General features: G+C 45.3%; 1 protein-coding gene across 10 annotated transcripts in view; it reads left to right on the top strand.

Moving 5' to 3' along the window:
- evla (Enah/Vasp-like a) overlaps positions 1 to 19234 on the top strand; it is a 62037-nt gene that overhangs the window by 37111 nt on the left and 5692 nt on the right. For 5 of the 10 annotated variants that reach the window (XR_013817801.1, XM_079833615.1, XM_079833613.1 and 2 more), the window contains 7 exons: positions 2640 to 2697; positions 3342 to 3403; positions 4482 to 5270; positions 7322 to 7584; positions 7710 to 7813; positions 7910 to 7946; positions 8073 to 8115. Coding sequence is in view for 9 of the 10 variants with exons in the window: in XM_079833615.1 (XP_079689741.1) it covers positions 2640 to 2697; positions 3342 to 3403; positions 4482 to 5270; positions 7322 to 7584; positions 7710 to 7813; positions 7910 to 7946; positions 8073 to 8115 (1356 nt within the window). In the remaining variant the exon portion in view is untranslated. The remainder of the gene's footprint in view (positions 1 to 2639; positions 2698 to 3341; positions 3404 to 4481; positions 5271 to 7321; positions 7585 to 7709; positions 7814 to 7909; positions 7947 to 8072; positions 8116 to 19234) is intronic. The other 5 variants (XM_079833620.1, XM_079833618.1, XM_079833614.1 and 2 more) reach the window with 2 other exon arrangements.

The raw sequence follows: 19234 nt of genomic DNA, 5'->3' as shown, positions 1-19234 counted from the left end.
AAATAAATATGGTGAGAGATTAATTTGGAAGCGATGGTTTACAGATCTCAATGCAAACGGGAGAAGCCTCTTTGTTACGATCGCAGATGATAACATCCAGGATCAACACTGTTCATGTACCGCAGGGTAAGATTACATAAATTCACCTGTCCTGTTTAAATATGGAGAAATGCACTGAAATTTAGACCTTCGTGTTTCTGACCTAACGTTTCACAGTTGCATGAGAACAGTTAGTTATAGTTAGTCGGTTTGTACGTTAGCAGGGAATTACTAACTTTAATAGTAACTTAATGAGAGAATGACAACCAGAAAATCCTCTCAGGATCCCTGGAATCAGTGTTGCAGTACCTCAGGCATGACGTTTACCATTTTTGTAGCATAAACACCATCAAACCGATGATGACAGTATCGGATTTTCCAATGTTTCTCTATGGCGCTGAAACCTAAAGATGTCCGAGTTCCGGTCCCAGCGCAACTGATACTCAACAACTTTGGCTCATCGGCGTTCGATGGGAGGGGCTAACCGATAGGTCAATTGAGTATGATACTGCTTCATGGGAGAATAAATGTTGAAATGCTGTTTGGGGTATTTTTGTAATTAAAAAAAATTTACATAATGAATTACACTATATGATTTATATTCTATTAATATTTGCTAACAAGTATAATTGGGAAAGTAATGTTAAGACATGACATTGTGGTGGCAGATGAAGTCACTGAATAGACAAAATTACAATAAGTGGCTTTAAGGCCGGTTCATGCCAAGGTGTGTGTGTGTGTGTGTGTGTGTGTGTGTGTGTGTGTGTGTGTGTGTGTGTGTGTGTGTGTGTGTGTGTGTGTGTGTGTGTGTGTGTGTGTGTGTGTGTGTGTGTGTGTGTGTGTGTGTGTGTGTGTGTGTGTGTGTGTGTGTGTGTGTGTGTGTGTGTGTGTGTGTGTGTGTGTGTGTGTGTGTGTGTGTGTGTGTGTGTGTGTATAAACTTTAATGTTAGATGTGATGGTAACACTTACGTTTAGTGTCCAATTCTCACTATTAACTAGTTGCTTAGTATGCATATTACTAGGATATTGGCTGTTTATTAGTACTTATGAAGCACATAATAATGCCTTATTCTGCATGAACATATTCTACATCGCTTAATCCTAATTCTTACCCAATACCTAAACTTAGCAACTACCTTACTATTAATTAGCAGTAATTAGGAGTTTGAGGCAACAGTCGTAGTTAATAATTAGTTATAAGTGAGAGTGTCTCCAATGTGATTAATCACGATTATTCGATTTGACAGCACTACTATAAAGTAAAATATTATATTTCTTATTTAGAATTTCTTATTCAAAGTGGTCATCTACCACTTTAAATGCTAAAGCTCTTTAAAGCCAGGTGGATTCTGATTGGCTGTCAATGTTTTTATCATTCATCAGTTGGAATAAAATTGTTCCTCCATGTTGATATCATCGTAGCTCTGGTGTGGATTCCTCTATTCTCATAGAATTGATACGATTATTACAACTATAACTCAAAATAGTTATAGTTATATAGTTTATTATAGTTATCGTCCTTGGTGTGAACAGGCCTTTAGAAGACAATCCATTTTAATACACTTTTTTTTTGTTTCTCTCTATACAAACGCAAAATGAATGTATTCGGCCAATGCATCTTTTCTTCAGTTTTACTTTTCATTTATTTATTTTCTTTAAGTTTTGAGACCCCTGCATATTCTAGCTGTATGAACAGCTCATTATTTTGCCACCTTAAATTTCACAGTAGATAGAGCTAAACTCAATTATGTTTGATGGTGCCTAGCAACCAAAGATTATCAACCACATTAGATAAGCCCACTCTAAGGGCCTTTCTCTGAACAGAAGGGCCTTCCTTCCTCCCTTGAGCTTCCATGCCCCCCATACTGAGATTCTGAATGTCATATGACGTAAATAGTCATCATCTCAGTAACCTGAGAGCCATGTTTACCATTATTAGCAGAGCTTCTTCACACCCCATAATACGTTCAACAGACCAATTATGGTGGCCTTAGAATGACTGTGAACTCTACCAGTAATGAGGTATTGGGTATGAGGGCAGTTGTGACATGACATTATTGTTGAGTTGTTTTGGCATAATATGGTTTGGTCTCATGATGGATTTATTGGACCGAAATAGTTGGATTTATTGCCCTTATGTCTTAGTTTAGGGAGGAGAAAACAATACCTATATCTTCTGTTGTTGTTTTTAATGGCCATGTGTCCAATCAAACTAGTAGAAGCTAGTTATATTAGGCAGATGAACCGGTTTTGGCACACCCTGATTTGTGAAAATTATGAGCAAAACTAAAAGAAAACATGACCCATACTATATTACATATAGATTAAATTGCAGCAAGGTTTGGACCGACCAATGCAAATGTTTCATTTCCAAATGATACTATATAACGAAGAATACAAGACATCAGATGACATAAACCAGCTGCCCAATGTAAAATTTGTGTCCTGAAACCAAACCAGTTGAAAACTACTGTACTAGTCAAGTCTGCCATAAGGTATCAGGATATATTAAGTCAGTCAGACACATATTTTACAGTTCCTGAGAGACCATTAAAGAAAATATCTAAATGATGAGGTACAATTATTTTCTTTTTATTCAGGTCCAGCAGCACATCGTCAGAATGGACCGGTGACAGATGATGCCGAGGCTCAGAGGAGGTGCGGACTGTCTCTAATGGCATTTACTCTTTCTGAGACATCACATGTTAATCAAGATTTGAATCATTGGACACTGGCCTGAATTACAGAATGTGCTCCTTTTTTAAAGTGAACTATGTATTGTTTTTTTATGGTTTCCCTGAAATGTGTGGCACAAAATATTCCTGTTTGTTTGAGCATCCAACCATCCTGACATAGTGACAGTGGCTCCACCAATGGCATGATTTTGGGGCGGGACAATCTGTATGCCCGACCAATTGCAAATGAGGAGTGTTTGGGGAACCAATTAAAGAATGAAATTTGAATTAGTGCCGCTAGAGACGGCACTACAAACTCCACTTTTAACATTACAGCTCATAGTGTTCAGTGTATTACTGTTTAAGAAATTACTCATCAATTCATTGGTTGTGCACTGAATATTCTTCACATATTGCTGTCAGGAAGATTGAGAACACTTCTGAACTGCTGTTGTGACATGAAGTTTAGAGTGTGCCCTCTAGTGGTCAGATGCAAACTCGCTGAGCTCAACAAGACAAAGTGTGAACACGCATTAATTGTAACTTTCCAGTGAGCATGTCTACACAGTGGATTGAGAGTGTTTAGATTTTACTTACATTTTTAAGTGAGTTAACATTTGTTTTTAGGCAAATAATGGACCAGCATCAGATGCAGATGGAAAGGGAAAGACGAATATCTGGCTCTGCAGGTAGGCGAAAGATGCCACATCTCTGTGGAATATGATACGAGACTACATGCTGTGGGATTAAAACACACATATACACACAAACACACCACCACCACCACCACAGAGTAACCCTGCAGGCTTTATTGTCTGCTTGGACAAACACAGGAATATCAAATTCCCTGGCCGAAGAACAGATCCCTATTCCAAACAGAAGACACTGCCCATCCTCTATCATACACACACGCTCTCTTTCTGTTTCAGCACCTGCTTAAGCATTAATCAGTTCAGCCAAAACAGTCGTCTTTCATAAACAGCATTTGTGAGTTCTGTTTTGGTGAATCTCATGAAACATGTTGAAATAATTTTGCTTAAAGAAAATTAAGCCTGTTGTTGGACAGTTAAGATTTTATTTGCATTATTTAATGATAATTCCTGTTGTCAGTACTGTTAAATGGATCTCATTGTCATTTCTGTAATGCAAAATAATAATAACAGCAATAAAAAAATTATTATAACATATATACTTGACAATTTAAATTGAAATATTTTATAATTTGAATGCATATCATGATAGTAGTTGTTGAATTTAGTATTTGATTTACTTTTACAATAATAAATTATTATTTAGTACTATTTATTTAGTTATTAAAATGAACAAATAATCTGTCTGTATATATATGCTCAGTTGAAAGAAAATAGGTTAGAGTACTTTTATTAATTTTTGTATCACAGTAATACGAATCTATTGAGAATCATCCTTTAAAAAAAATCAAAAGTAAAACATATGGATGCATTATTGTAATGAGAATTTGTTTAATTTTCATGAAAATAGAGTTACAATGAAACAAAATCTTGGTCACAAAATAGGCTTAATTTTCTGTTATTTCTCCCTATTTATTTTTCTGAAATCTGACCTATATGTTTTTGTGAGATTCACCTGTAGCATATAACATGCTTTAAAAATCGTATATTTTGCTCACATTTCATCTTTTTCAGTTTCTTTGTACACTTTGATGCTTGATTTTTCGTCACTCTCACGTTTTCTCTCTTTTCGTTTGTCATTTGTGTTGAACCGTTTGTCTCTTTCTCCGTTTCTTAGTCTCCACCCTTCAGTTTAAAGTGTCAGCATCTGCCTCTCAGTCCGAAACTGCTCTGCATGACCTCAGACAGTATCGGGCTAACACGCTCCCCCCTTCCTATGCTCACCTTAACCCCATGCCACCTTCCTCCCACACCTCCTCTTCCTCCCAGGAACGGGAGAGCGGCTACCGCACGGTGGACTCCCCTCAAAAAAAGGCCCAGCAGCTTTCCCAGCTATCCACCTCTCTGGCTTCTGCTTTCTCCCCCGTACAGCCAGGTGTCACTCCTCCACCTCGCAATGTCAAGCAAATCCCTATTTCTCCTCCAACGGGCCACCAGGATCCTAAACACGGCACTTGGTCCTCCGCCCACATGTACGCCCCATTACCCACTGCATCGCCCTCTGTTGTAATGGCTGTGCCGATAAAACAGCCTGCCCTGCCTGTCGCCCTCCCCCTGCCGCCCCTAAACAACGGCCCAACCTGTGGCCCCAGAGCTCCCGCTAACTCTTCCCACTTGGTGCCTGTAACACACCACCAGCAGTCATCCAATGGCCAGGCAGAGGAGTACTACCCATACCAAACCCCTCCTACGCAGGTCACCTCCGGAGCACCACTGCACCCACACTATCCCATACAAGAATCGTCCTGCCCCCTGCCCTCTCTCATTGGCCAGCCCATCCAAGGCCCCGCCCTCCACCCGCAGCAGCTATACCAGACCACAGCCCCATTTGACACCACACCCACCTCTCACACCACGCCCAAGACGACTCCTTCGCCTGTTTATCAGAACGCCACAGCGTCCAGCAGTAAGTATTTCAGACACCCATCAGCTGCCCTCTCCATAATTACCTGCCCACCACCAAAAGACTTCACACACCTGTCCAGTGGAATTGGGCTGATGACATGCTGATCTCAAAAGCTGTCCAAAGAGAACAGTAAAGTCTTTGTACTGAAACCATATCCAAATACTGGCCCGTCAGTATCGTCAGTGAGGCTGTTGACTTTTATATATGTGTTATAAAAACAAAATCGCAGCGGCTCAATTGAACAATGCTGCAGCTGCCTCACCTTCATTGTTCTGAATAGAGTAAGGATGATTTTAAGATTTTAAAGTACACATTCATATACATCACAGTGATGTTCATCTGTGTTTGCTCAAAGGTGATTTGTTCGTATAGTTTAAGACATGTGTCACTTTAAACTAGTAAAGTCAGGTCACCTTTATTTATATAGCGCTTTATACAGTACAGATTGTTTCAAAGCAGCTTTACAGCGATAACAGGAAAATGGTGCATTTTTAGCTGTTGTTCAGCTGAAGTCAGTTTAGTGTTGATTCAGTTCCATTGTAAAGATCATCAATTATTAAATTAGTTGATTTCATCTATAAAGCAGTTCTGAAAAAAAATTGTCATTATCCTTCTCAGTTCAGTTCTTATACAGCGTCCGTACAGTCAGATCAATAATATTGTTGAATATTAAGTGTCCCCAACTGAGCAAGCCAGAGGCGACAGTGGCAATGAACTCAAACTCCATCAGGTGACAGAATGGAGAAACCAGGCTCTGTCGGGTAGACAGCTCTCCTCTTAAACTAACCTTATGCTCCTTTTTTTTCCTCAGAGCTTTTGCTCTTTGCAGATCATGAATGTGAAAATTGTCCATTTTTAATGTTAAATGCTTGGTTAACAATAAGGATGGGGCTCAACAAGAAAGATGACCTTCTGACCTAGGGCCAGTGTGAGAGATTATTGGGCTACTTGACAGACCAGTCATTTATTCTTTCGTTGTACGTCCACTTTGCATATTTAAATGCTTAGTTTTCTGTGATGTATTATAATTCAAATCCTGCTGATTTGTCAACAAGATATATTATCTAGATGGCTGACATGAATGAGGTTTTGTCGAATTTGCAAATTTACGGGGTCAGTAAAGATTTATTGAAAACTACAAACCAATCGGTATTATATTGTATGCCATTGTTTTTATGTTTAGGAATTTGCTTATTAAATTGTTTTCGTATAGAAAAATCCAAAAGTTGGGGGTGGGTAAGATTTTTTTAAAGAAGTTCTTTTTCAAAAAATAAGTCTCTTATGCTTACAGATGCTGCTTTTAAAAACGCAGTTACAAAAAGTAATATTGTGATATATTCTATTCTAGATATATTCTAGATATTTTAATAGATTTGATTTATTCCTTGGATGTAAAGCTACATTTTCAGCAGCCATTACTTCAGTGTGACATGATCCTTCAGAAATGATTCGAATATGCTGAGTTTATGCTCAAGAAACATTTTGATTAATTCATTATGATGTGCTGGTTATTATTTCTGTGGAAACTGTAATTTTCTTATGGAAATCCAGGATCCTTTGATCAATAGAACGTTCTAAAGAACTAGAAATCATTTACAACATTACATAATGTCTTTACTTTGTCACTTTGAATTCATTTAAAGCATCCTTGCTGAATAAAGGTATTCACTTCTTTCCAAAAAAAAAGAAAAAAAATCTTACTGACCCCTCACTTTTGAACAGTAGTGTGCAGTATGTTGAAGACACATGTTGGCAAAGAAAACTGTAAGCACTGTGGTGCTATCAAAACATTTGCAGTGTTTGTTGGAGCGTCTGCCTACACAGTGACTCAACTAATTGTGTGAGTTTGGGGTGGAGCTATCTGTTTTTCTGACCAATGAGGGGAATTCCTGTTTGCAATTCCGGTCTCTACAATTCTGCTAGTGATGCACAATGTAAACACTTCACCTTTAAGTTAACACAAATGTTCACCATTGCTGTCTATTTTATTATAATGAGTATGTCTTTAAGCACAGTCTAGAATACATCAGTGATTCTTTCCTTTCTTCCAGCAGGTCCTCCAATCCCACCAGGTCATCCCTCCATGCTCTCATCCACTCCTCCCATTCACCCCCCTACCTCAGTATCCATGGCGGGTCCACCGGCCCCTCCGCCCCCTCCTGGGCCTCCTCCACCCGGGCCGCCACCACCTGGGCCGCCACCACCCTCCACAGGGCCCCCTCCTACCCCACCTCCACTGCCGGCTGGTGGAGGTCCTGCTCCGGCAGGCCTGGCTGCAGCTATAGCTGGTGCCAAGCTGCGCAAAGTTCAGCGGGTGAGTGGCACGTATCCATCCCAAACTTTCCCAGACCTCAACATGTTTCACATATTTCTTTTTTATGCAATAAGTGCGATAAGGGTATCTTGGTGCCTGATTATTCCATGTTTTATCTTCTCTAGCCGGAGGAAAGCAGTAGCAAGAACGATGCCAATCGCTCCAGTGGAGGCAGTGGAGGTGGTGGAGAGGGTCTCATGCAGGAGATGAATGCTCTTTTAGCACGGAGGTCAGACCACATCCATTTCCTGTCTCTTTTTCATAACTAATGATTTGTGACTTGTGGTTATACAAACCTTGATTGTTAAATATGGTCATTCTATAGGAGGAAGGCCTCAGAAAAACCAGAAGACAGTCAAAATGTATGATTTTTGTACACTATTCATTTAAACACACACTGATTGTGTAATTCTTAATGTTTGATTATTGTATTATTATTATTCTGTTATTATATCACATCACATCATTCTGATATCTCTTTCTTGCAGGAGGATTCTAATGGATCCCCTTCCTCCCGTGGACAAAATTCAGGTGGTGTTTCCTTTATTGCAAAACCCATTTTTTGTTATTTTAGTAGTAGCGTTCAAAAGTTTGGAGTCAGTAAGACTTTTTTAATGTTTTTAAAAGATCTCTTATCAAAGAAATGCTGCTTTTTTAATCAAAGATACAGTAAAAAGAGTAATATTTTGAAATATTACAATATTAATTTTATATATTTTATAGTGTAATTTATTCCTGTGATGGCAAAGCTGAATTCTCAGCAGCCATTACTCCAGTCTTCAGTCACATGATTCTTCAGAAATCATTGTAATATGTTGATTTGGTCTTTTTAGCATTATCAAGTTTAAAAACAAAGAGCTCCTATCATATTTTCTGAATAGAAAGTTTGAAGATTGGAAATCTTCTTGCTGAATAAAAGTGTTAATTCCTTTCAAAATAAATCTTACTGACCCACATTTATTTGTAAAGAGCAAATTGTAGAGAACATTTTGTAACCTTACTTAAAAAAAAAAAAAAATTGCTTGCACACTAAAAGTGGTACTTGAGACCCACTCAGTGAAACCATTGACTCATATACCTAATCTTCAGACCAAGGGCCAGATTTACTAACAGCTTTTGCCAGCGCAAACCCTCTGGCGTTAAAAATCCACTGTCAGGATTTACTAAAGACACGCAGTGAAAAATTAGCGCTTAAAAGGCGTGGACAAAGTTCCCATTCAGTCGTTCACGTTCGACGTACGTCGGACGTACCGACGAATTGGGATCACTTCAGGGAGCCCCTATCAGCTTCGAAATATAGAGAACAGGCCAATGGGCCATTGGCGTGCGAGATTTGCATCTCGCGCTCCGCCCCGCGCCGCGGGTATAAACAGGAAGCGAGAGCGAATGCACGCTGTCATTCACTTCGGAGCCTAACGGCGTTGATGAAGCAAGACTGCTTTTCTAAAAGAGAGCCTATCTGCAAGAGAGATGCTCCAGAGAACGAGAAGGACGCTCTGTGTTGGCGAAAAGGCACAATCAGCGCGACTGCATGTTCACCGCTGCATCAGCATAACAAACTGCTGTTCTCACAGCAACTGTCGGTTTGGTGAGGGCGTTTGTTTCAGTGAGTGCACCACAGGACTGCACTTACCACCTGTGTGTTGCCGCGGTCTTCCCCTGGGGGTCTTCCCCACTGTTTAAAGAGCGTTTCCTCACAAAAGAGCAACACGGGTGTGACACTGCGTCTTTTTCAAGACGTCATTCCACTCGTGCGTTTCTGGATGCGGTTGTTTCCTGTCCTGACGGCCACGATCCCTCTCGCATAAACATGTTGAGACTGTGTCGTGGGTGATCCATGTTCTCTCAGGGGAACGGGATCACGTCGACGCGCTGGTCATCTCACCTTCCGCGTGAGGGTTTTGAGTGTTCAGCGCGCTGTGTGCCGTCTGGCTGCCGGGTGACAGCGCGGGTTGCCACGGCAACTCTGCGCGCGTCACTCGGCGCCTCCGATGCGCGGTCGAGACTATGATGCCTCAAACGGGGTTGAGTCCCTTCGCTTATACCCCGATCTAGTCTCTTTTCTGGTGCACCAGAGGGGGGACTATTTTGGCTGATAAGCCTGGGTGGCCTGAGGATTACAGTGAGGCTTCCCCGCCGCGTACATCTCTGTGGGCCCCTCACTCCTCAATCGCATCGCAAGCATGTTGAGACTGTGTTCGTGGGTGGTCTATGCTCTCTCATGAGAGCATAGCCACGTCGGCGCGCTGTTCGTCTTGCCTTTTTCATAAGGGCTTGAGTGTTCAGCGCGCCGTGTGCCGTCTCACGGCCACGCCCACTGTCTCACGTGTCTGCTGGTAGCTTACACATGGGATTGCTGGTCCTTGAAAGGGGACCTAGCGTTTCATTTGGGGCTCTAGCAGAGGACAGATGTCAATCGCTGCATCGGAGAGAGGGCTGTTATGTGTTGAAAATGAAGATGATGCTGAGATTCCCACCGTAATAGTGGGCGCTCGTGCTGAATCAGAATCATACTTGACAGCCATGCTTTCCCGGATGGCTGAGGCATAGTGCAACGCGTAAATCGCCTTGCCTGCCCCTTGCCTTTTTTCGGATGTGCATTGGAAGGCTTTGGCATTGTGGAACTATTGGTGCCAAAATATGGAACACCAATAGGGCCATAATCTGTATAAAGTTTTCCTCTCTCTCACTACCCTCATCGGTGGGGTGGCAGTGCCACTGGCAGGCCACCTCCGCCCTGCTTAGTGCACGAGGGTAGTTCTGAGCCGAGGTTGAGCTGCGCACAGCGCTGGCCCTTGGCTAGACGATGTCCACCCTGGTCCAGAAACACAATTGACCCGGATTTGGTCTGGAACTATTCTTCCCCGGAGGAGGGCCGGGTGGAAAACCATTAGTAATTCTGTTCCGCCACTGATGTTAAAAACAGCCAGTGGTACCCAAAAAAAAAAAAAAAAAAAAGAGCAGTTCCAATACCTCTGGGTCTCGGGAGTTCAGGAATGGCAGCGTGTGACGCTACAGAGCCTCGCCACTTTCATTCCCCTCCCCACAAGAGGGCGAGAATGGCAGTGTGTGACTCTACAAAGCCTCGCCACTCTCATTCCCCTCTTCTCAGCGGTGCGTGGACAACAGTGCGCGGCGCTATGCCTCGCCACTCTTGTTCCCCGCTGAGGAAGGAGGTGAGGCAGACCGTGCGCAACGCCACAAAGCCTTGCCACGCTCAGCCCCTCCTTCATTTGGGAGCGCGCTTGGCGGTGGTCGACGCTCCCATGCCTCGCCACCCTCAGACACCTCTCCCTTCGCCAGCAGGGGGCGCCGGCTGTGGGAACGCACTCAAGCGGCCTCCCCACACTCGCACGCCCCCTCCGCGGACGCAGGTAAGTGTTGCACAGCACACTCAGATCCCACTTCGGGCCGCTCCATGCCGTCCGAGTCGGATCCCTGCATTCCGCGTCGCTGCCCCGCTGCGGGTACGTCTGTGGTTAATCCCCTTGCTCGGTGTCTGGAAGCCTGGCTAGAGCTTCCCAGCCCGTCTCGGGGCCGTACCATCAGACTCGGCTATGCGATTCAGTTCGCCAGGAGCGCGTCTCACCGAGGAGCGCGTCCAGTCAGTGTTGAACTGCTTGAATTCGTTCAAAGGCAGGACAGCGGTACCACTGAAACATTTTCAGAGGCTCCTGGGGCATATGGCATCCGCAGCCGCAGTAACATATGAGACCGCTTCAACGCTGGCTACACGATCGAGTCCCGAGATGGGCGTGGCACAGCGGTTCCCTCCGTGTCCAAGTGACTCCGAGGTGCCGCCAAACCTTCGGCCCATGGTCGGACCCTTTGTTTCTACGGGCGGGAGTTCCCCTAGAACAAGTGTCCAGGCACTCCGTTGTCTCCACGGATGCCTCATCCACGGGTTGGGGTGCCACGTACAACGGGCTTGCAGTTTCAGGGTCTGTGGACGGGGCCTCAACTGCAATGGCATATCAATTGCCTCGAGTTGTTAGCAGTTCGTCTTGCACTCAGCCGCTTCAAAGTTCCGCTCAGAGGCAAGCACGTTCTGGTCCGTACGGACAACACTGCGACCGTTGCGTACGTCAAAAAACAGGGTGGTCTACGCTCTCGTCGCATATCACAACTCGCCCGCCATCTCCCCTTATGGAGTCAGAAGCATCTGAGGTCGCTTCGTGCCATTCACATTCCGGGCCTGCTCAATCGTGCAGCCGACGAGCTGTCACGTCAGCCGGTGCTTCCGGGAGAATGGCGACTCCATCCCCAGGCGGTCCAGCTAATCTGGAGTCGTTTCGGGGCCGCACAGGTAGACCTGTTTGCCTCCCCAGAGACGACCCACTGTCAGTGGTTTAATTCCTTGACCGAGGGAACCCTCGGGTCGGATGCCCTGGCCCACAGCTGGCCCCGGGAAGAACGCAAGTATGCGTTTCCCCCAATGAGCCTTCTTGCGCAGACACTGTGCAAAGTCAGGGAGGACGAGGAGCAAGTCCTGTTGGTCGCTCTATATTGGCCCAACCGGACTTGGTTCCCGGAACTAGTGCTCCTTGCGACAGCACCTCCCTGGCCCATTTTTGAGGAAGGACCTCCTGACTCAGAGACGGGGCACCCTATGGCACCTGCGTCCAGACCTCTGAAAATTCCATGTCTGGTCCCTGGACGGGACGCAGAGGTTCTAGGTGACCTACCGCAAGCGGTAGTTGACACCATCACTTCCGCTAGAGCCCCCTCTACGAGGCGCCTCTATGTGTTGAAGTGGAACCTGTTCGTTGATTGGTGCTCTTCTCGCCGAGAAGACCCCCGAAGATGTTCGATCGGTTCTGTGCTTGCCTTTCTACAAGATGGGTTGGAGCGAAGGCTGTCTCCCTCCACCCTCAAAGTCTATGTTGCCGCTATCGCCGCTAATCATGAGCTAGTAGATGGAAAATCTCTAGGTAAGCACGATCTGGTCGACAGGTTCCTTAGGGGGGCGAGGAGGTTAAATCCGCCTCGTCCTCCCTCCATACCCTCTTGGGACTTAACTCTGGTGCTAACTGCACTACAGAGAGAACCCTTTGAGCCTCTGCAGTCAGCTGAGTTGAAAATTCTGTCGTTAAAGACAATACTCCTGACTGCGTTGGCTTCCATCAAGAGGGTAGGGGACCTGCAGGCATTTTCGGTTGACGAATCGTGCCTGGAATTCGGGCCCGGTAACTCTCATGTGATCATGAGACCCCGGCCTGGATATGTGCCCAAGGTTCCCACTACTCCCTTCCGGGACCAAGTGGTGAGCCTGCAAGCGCTGCCTTCGGAGGAGGCAGACCCAGCCCTAGCTTTTCTCTGTCCCGTCCGTGCTCTCCGGACTTACGTGGATAGAACGCAAAGCTTCAGGACCTCAGAGCAGCTCTTCGTCTGTTACGGAGGACAGCAGAAGGGAAAGGCTGTCTCCAAGCAGAGGATGGCCCACTGGATAGTGGATGCCATCGTCTTGGCTTATCAGTCCCAAGACGTGCCCTGCCCGCTCGGGTTAAGAGCCCACTCCACTAGGGGTGTTGCCTCTTCCTGGGCGCTGGCTCGTGGCGCCTCGCTGACAGATATTTGTAGAGCTGCGGGCTAGGCGACACCTAACACGTTCGCTAGATTCTATAGCCTCCGTGTAGAGCCAGTTTCTTCCTGTGTGCTCACTTCCCATAGTCAGTAACACCGAAGTGCCCTTTCTAGTGTCGGCTTGCTGCGCCATTCCCTCCCCTATGGTAGACGGATGTGTGCGCTTATTCTGCTCCAGTCGAGTTCCCCGGATCGGCGAACCCTGTTGAGTCCTCCGCAACCCGCGGCAGTCGGACGCGGCGGAGCGTTCGACGCCAGGTCTAACACTCGTATGCATTGGTGGAACTTGTGTTAGGCTGGGTCCCATATGTGTATTCTTCCACGGAACGGCTCCCTATGGCGAGCCTGTGTCTTTCCCTCGGCAGAGTCTCCTCTGCCGTCCCAGGTACGTGTTGTCCCCCTCCACGAATTGGCCGGGGCCACCCCTGGGACTTCCATATGTTGTGCTGCCCACGGCCAGCCCATACGTGTATTCTCCACATGTTAACTCCCTCTGGGCATGATGTGGCTTCCGCAGCTGCCTTCACAGGCACGCTTTCCCAGCGTTATCCAATACAGTCAGCTGAATGGGTCTTGCGGAACAGCAGCTTGGACTCTCCCTCCGTGAACTTTCCCACCCGCATCAGATCGGGGTCTGAGGGGCTCATCGCTGGGCGCTGGAAGTGGTAGTAACTGTGGCGTTTTCCATAGGGGATCCCATAGGGGTACGTCGAACGTGACCGACTGAATGGGAACGTCTCGGTTACGTATGGTAACCCTCGTTCCCTGAAGGAGGGAACGGAGACGTACGTCCCGTCGCCACAGTTGCTGTACCATCACTGCAGGTTGAGCCACTAAGTTCGGCTCCTCAGTGAAAAACAGCGTGCATTCGCTCTCGCTTCCTGTTTATACCCGCGGTGCGGGGTGGAGCGCGAGATGCAAATCTCGCACGCCAATGGCCCATTGGCCTGTTCTCTATATCTCGAAGCTGATAGGGGCTCCCTGAAGTGATCCCAATTCGTCGGTACGTCCAGCTTTTTTTGCAGCTGCCTTATTGCTTATGCATTTGTAGGAGTTTCCCTTTCAGACGCAAAAATGTATGGGAGGAGAGTATTTAAATGAATCATTGAAGGTGATTTACTAAGGTTTGCGCTAGTCTGTTTACTGGTATTTGCACCATTGTTTACCGCCCGAAAAAACAATGTCTTAAAGTAGACGCTAATTTGCGCTGCTCTTGGTAGATTCAGAGCCGTTAAAAAACTGTGTTACGACACTCCCATAGACTTCCATAGGAACTGAGGAATGCGGAAGTAAAGCGTGTCATGGAGCGACCAATAGTTCCAAACAACCAATAGTTCCAGCATTGAACCCCATTCATTTCAGTGTATCTCAAGCACACTCGCTGGCAAATTGATGAAATTACTGCATATTTTGAGATTTTATGGCATTAGTTGACCTCTCAGGAATATTAATAGAAGTGGTATTTTATGAAGCGTGTTATAGTTAATGTTTATTGTTATATAATAGATTGTTAGACTCAAACTGCCGTTAGATCAGCACTTGCAACAGCTACTATATCCAGATGCTATCTGTCATATTTCAACAGTTTTTAGTCTCTCTGAGACCTTTCTGTCGAAAGCGTTTCTATGAAGTAGCCCATTCAAGGAATAATGTATAACGCCTATGAATAATGAATATGAATAACGTCTGGATAAAAAGAGTTGAATTAAATTGGTTGCCCAGTTTTTTTAAACACTATTTAAAACTTCTTTCTTGGGTTAAATTCTGAATATGCTAGAATCCTTAATTTATATTCACCTGTTGTGTATGCTTATGTGAGTATCATAAAATAACATTCGGACGTTAAGGGTGAACTATGTAACATTTTTGCAGTAAAATATCCAAAAAACCACTAGGCCAGTGTTATATATTTTGTTCAGTTGAGTACTTAGAATATCCCAAATGTTTCCAACTATTTGTAAATCGTGAGAAATTGCTATTTTAATCAAGGAACCGGGACGTATGAGCTATGCATGTGAGGCGGTCGCCTGTCGATTGCGTCATATCTGCGTTACCCTCGTTTTCCGGTTTTATTTTGCAGAAACGCTTTACTCTCACTGCAGTGTGAACAAGTGTCATAGCAGCCGCCGAGCGAACGTCATAACTTCCTTTTCAACACACTCAGATATATCTCATATGATAAACAGAGTTGTGTTACCTCATACTCATGACTGGAAAAGCAGAAGTGGCACCGGCGACCGTGTCATAATAAAAGTCCCGTCGGCGACTATGCCATAATAACAGTCCCACTCATCAATCGCTCCTGCGGCCTTGCTCAGCTCCACAACACCACAACACACGTGTTATAGTTAATATCCGGACTTACGTGGATAGAACGCAAAGCTTCAGGACCTCAGAGCAGCTCTTCGTCTGTTACGGAGGACAGCAGAAGGGAAAGGCTGTCTCCAAGCAGAGGATGGCCCACTGGATAGTGGATGCCATCGTCTTGGCTTATCAGTCCCAAGACGTGCCCTGCCCGCTCGGGTTAAGAGCCCACTCCACTAGGGGTGTTGCCTCTTCCTGGGCGCTGGCTCGTGGCGCCTCGCTGACAGATATTTGTAGAGCTGCGGGCTAGGCGACACCTAACACGTTCGCTAGATTCTATAGCCTCCGTGTAGAGCCAGTTTCTTCCTGTGTGCTCACTTCCCATAGTCAGTAACACCGAAGTGCCCTTTCTAGTGTCGGCTTGCTGCGCCATTCCCTCCCCTATGGTAGACGGATGTGTGCGCTTATTCTGCTCCAGTCGAGTTCCCCGGATCGGCGAACCCTGTTGAGTCCTCCGCAACCCGCGGCAGTCGGACGCGGCGGAGCGTTCGACGCCAGGTCTAACACTCGTATGCATTGGTGGAACTTGTGTTAGGCTGGGTCCCATATGTGTATTCTTCCACGGAACGGCTCCCTATGGCGAGCCTGTGTCTTTCCCTCGGCAGAGTCTCCTCTGCCGTCCCAGGTACGTGTTGTCCCCCTCCACGAATTGGCCGGGGCCACCCCTGGGACTTCCATATGTTGTGCTGCCCACGGCCAGCCCATACGTGTATTCTCCACATGTTAACTCCCTCTGGGCATGATGTGGCTTCCGCAGCTGCCTTCACAGGCACGCTTTCCCAGCGTTATCCAATACAGTCAGCTGAATGGGTCTTGCGGAACAGCAGCTTGGACTCTCCCTCCGTGAACTTTCCCACCCGCATCAGATCGGGGTCTGAGGGGCTCATCGCTGGGCGCTGGAAGTGGTAGTAACTGTGGCGTTTTCCATAGGGGATCCCATAGGGGTACGTCGAACGTGACCGACTGAATGGGAACGTCTCGGTTACGTATGGTAACCCTCGTTCCCTGAAGGAGGGAACGGAGACGTACGTCCCGTCGCCACAGTTGCTGTACCATCACTGCAGGTTGAGCCACTAAGTTCGGCTCCTCAGTGAAAAACAGCGTGCATTCGCTCTCGCTTCCTGTTTATACCCGCGGTGCGGGGTGGAGCGCGAGATGCAAATCTCGCACGCCAATGGCCCATTGGCCTGTTCTCTATATCTCGAAGCTGATAGGGGCTCCCTGAAGTGATCCCAATTCGTCGGTACGTCCAGCTTTTTTTGCAGCTGCCTTATTGCTTATGCATTTGTAGGAGTTTCCCTTTCAGACGCAAAAATGTATGGGAGGAGAGTATTTAAATGAATCATTGAAGGTGATTTACTAAGGTTTGCGCTAGTCTGTTTACTGGTATTTGCACCATTGTTTACCGCCCGAAAAAACAATGTCTTAAAGTAGACGCTAATTTGCGCTGCTCTTGGTAGATTCAGAGCCGTTAAAAAACTGTGTTACGACACTCCCATAGACTTCCATAGGAACTGAGGAATGCGGAAGTAAAGCGTGTCATGGAGCGACCAATAGTTCCAAACAACCACTAGTTCCAGCATTGAACCCCATTCATTTCAGTGTATCTCAAGCACACTCGCTGGCAAATTGATGAAATTACTGCATATTTTGAGATTTTATGGCATTAGTTGACCTCTCAGGAATATTAATAGAAGTGGTATTTTATGAAGCGTGTTATAGTTAATGTTTATTGTTATATAATAGATTGTTAGACTCAAACTGCCGTTAGATCAGCACTTGCAACAGCTACTATATCCAGATGCTATCTGTCATATTTCAACAGTTTTTAGTCTCTCTGAGACCTTTCTGTCGAAAGCGTTTCTATGAAGTAGCCCATTCAAGGAATAATGTATAACGCCTATGAATAATGAATATGAATAACGTCTGGATAAAAAGAGTTGAATTAAATTGGTTGCCCAGTTTTTTTAAACACTATTTAAAACTTCTTTCTTGGGTTAAATTCTGAATATGCTAGAATCCTTAATTTATATTCACCTGTTGTGTATGCTTATGTGAGTATCATAAAATAACATTCGGACGTTAAGGGTGAACTATGTAACATTTTTGCAGTAAAATATCCAAAAAACCACTAGGCCAGTGTTATATATTTTGTTCAGTTGAGTACTTAGAATATCCCAAATGTTTCCAACTATTTGTAAATCGTGAGAAATTGCTATTTTAATCAAGGAACCGGGACGTATGAGCTATGCATGTGAGGCGGTCGCCTGTCGATTGCGTCATATCTGCGTTACCCTCGTTTTCCGGTTTTATTTTGCAGAAACGCTTTACTCTCACTGCAGTGTGAACAAGTGTCATAGCAGCCGCCGAGCGAACGTCATAACTTCCTTTTCAACACACTCAGATATATCTCATATGATAAACAGAGTTGTGTTACCTCATACTCATGACTGGAAAAGCAGAAGTGGCACCGGCGACCGTGTCATAATAAAAGTCCCGTCGGCGACTATGCCATAATAACAGTCCCACTCATCAATCGCTCCTGCGGCCTTGCTCAGCTCCACAACACTCGGTCCTGCTCTGCTTCATCCTACAGTAACGTTAATAATCGCATCTAGGGCTGAAACGATTCATCGAGTTACTCGATTAACTCGATTACAAAAATTCCTCGAGGCAAAAATTCTGCCTCGAAGCCTCGTTAAATTCCTATGACGCGCACTATACGCGCAGGGATCTGATTCACACGGACCGCAGTTACCAGAATTACTATGGTAACTGCATGTTTTACACAGTTTATGTAAGTTGATTACCGTTCTTATAGCTGCCACACACACACAGCGCGCGCAAAACCCGAAGCCATATCGCTTTCACTTTTGTCCTCATAAAGTTTGTCAAGTAAATGCTTTTAAAGCCTTGCCAGTTTGAACATTGAAGCGATGGTGCACTATTCAAAAACAACAATACGGGAAAGAAACTTATCCGTTCAGTGCTCAGCTTTTTTCTTTGATACGGAGAGTTGAGCCGTGTCGCGTCTCTGACAACGAGCGCGCGCCCTGAAGGCAGACCTCTTTTCACGTGAAGATCGCGCGCGGAGAGCTGCGCAGAAACGCAGTGTCAACGCCGTCCTGTGACTAAAGTAAAGTCACTGAAGTAGCTTAGAAACTCAACTCAACCGTTATAGGCATACATACCTTTGAAGTAAGTACAAACCACAGCTTCATAATGAATAGAGACGATATGAGTAATTCACACACACAATCACTCTCTCATTAATGCATCCAAATAAATGTAATGTAGGTCTACTACTGTGTTAATGTATCTGTATCTGATGTACAACAAACATAAATCTGCCCCATGCATAGACAATAACTGCTGAAAGTGAACCGTTTCCTTCAAGTATTTTAAAATCACAAAGAAATGCACTTTTTGCATTTGTTGGAAAAATTCCAACTTTAATAGTAGAAAATCAGTAACACACACACACACACACACACACACACACACACACACACACACACACGCATGCATCCTCCTCTCTCTCACGCCAGTCAGACCAATCGTGGCAATGCATCACATATGCTTAAACTTTTATGTAGCCACGCAACAATAATTTCAGCATTCACTGTATACACCGGGACGCGATTTTTCGAACGGATGCTTCACCTAAAATGCACCGCAATGCAAGTGATGCAAGCCAAATGCA

The sequence above is a fragment of the Gobio gobio genome (assembly GCF_949357685.1).
Source record: "Gobio gobio genome assembly, chromosome: 13".
NCBI classification, from domain to species: Eukaryota; Metazoa; Chordata; class Actinopteri; order Cypriniformes; family Gobionidae; genus Gobio; species Gobio gobio.
The sequence above is the reverse complement of the archived record's forward strand: the minus strand, read 5'-3'. Positions and strand labels throughout refer to the sequence as shown.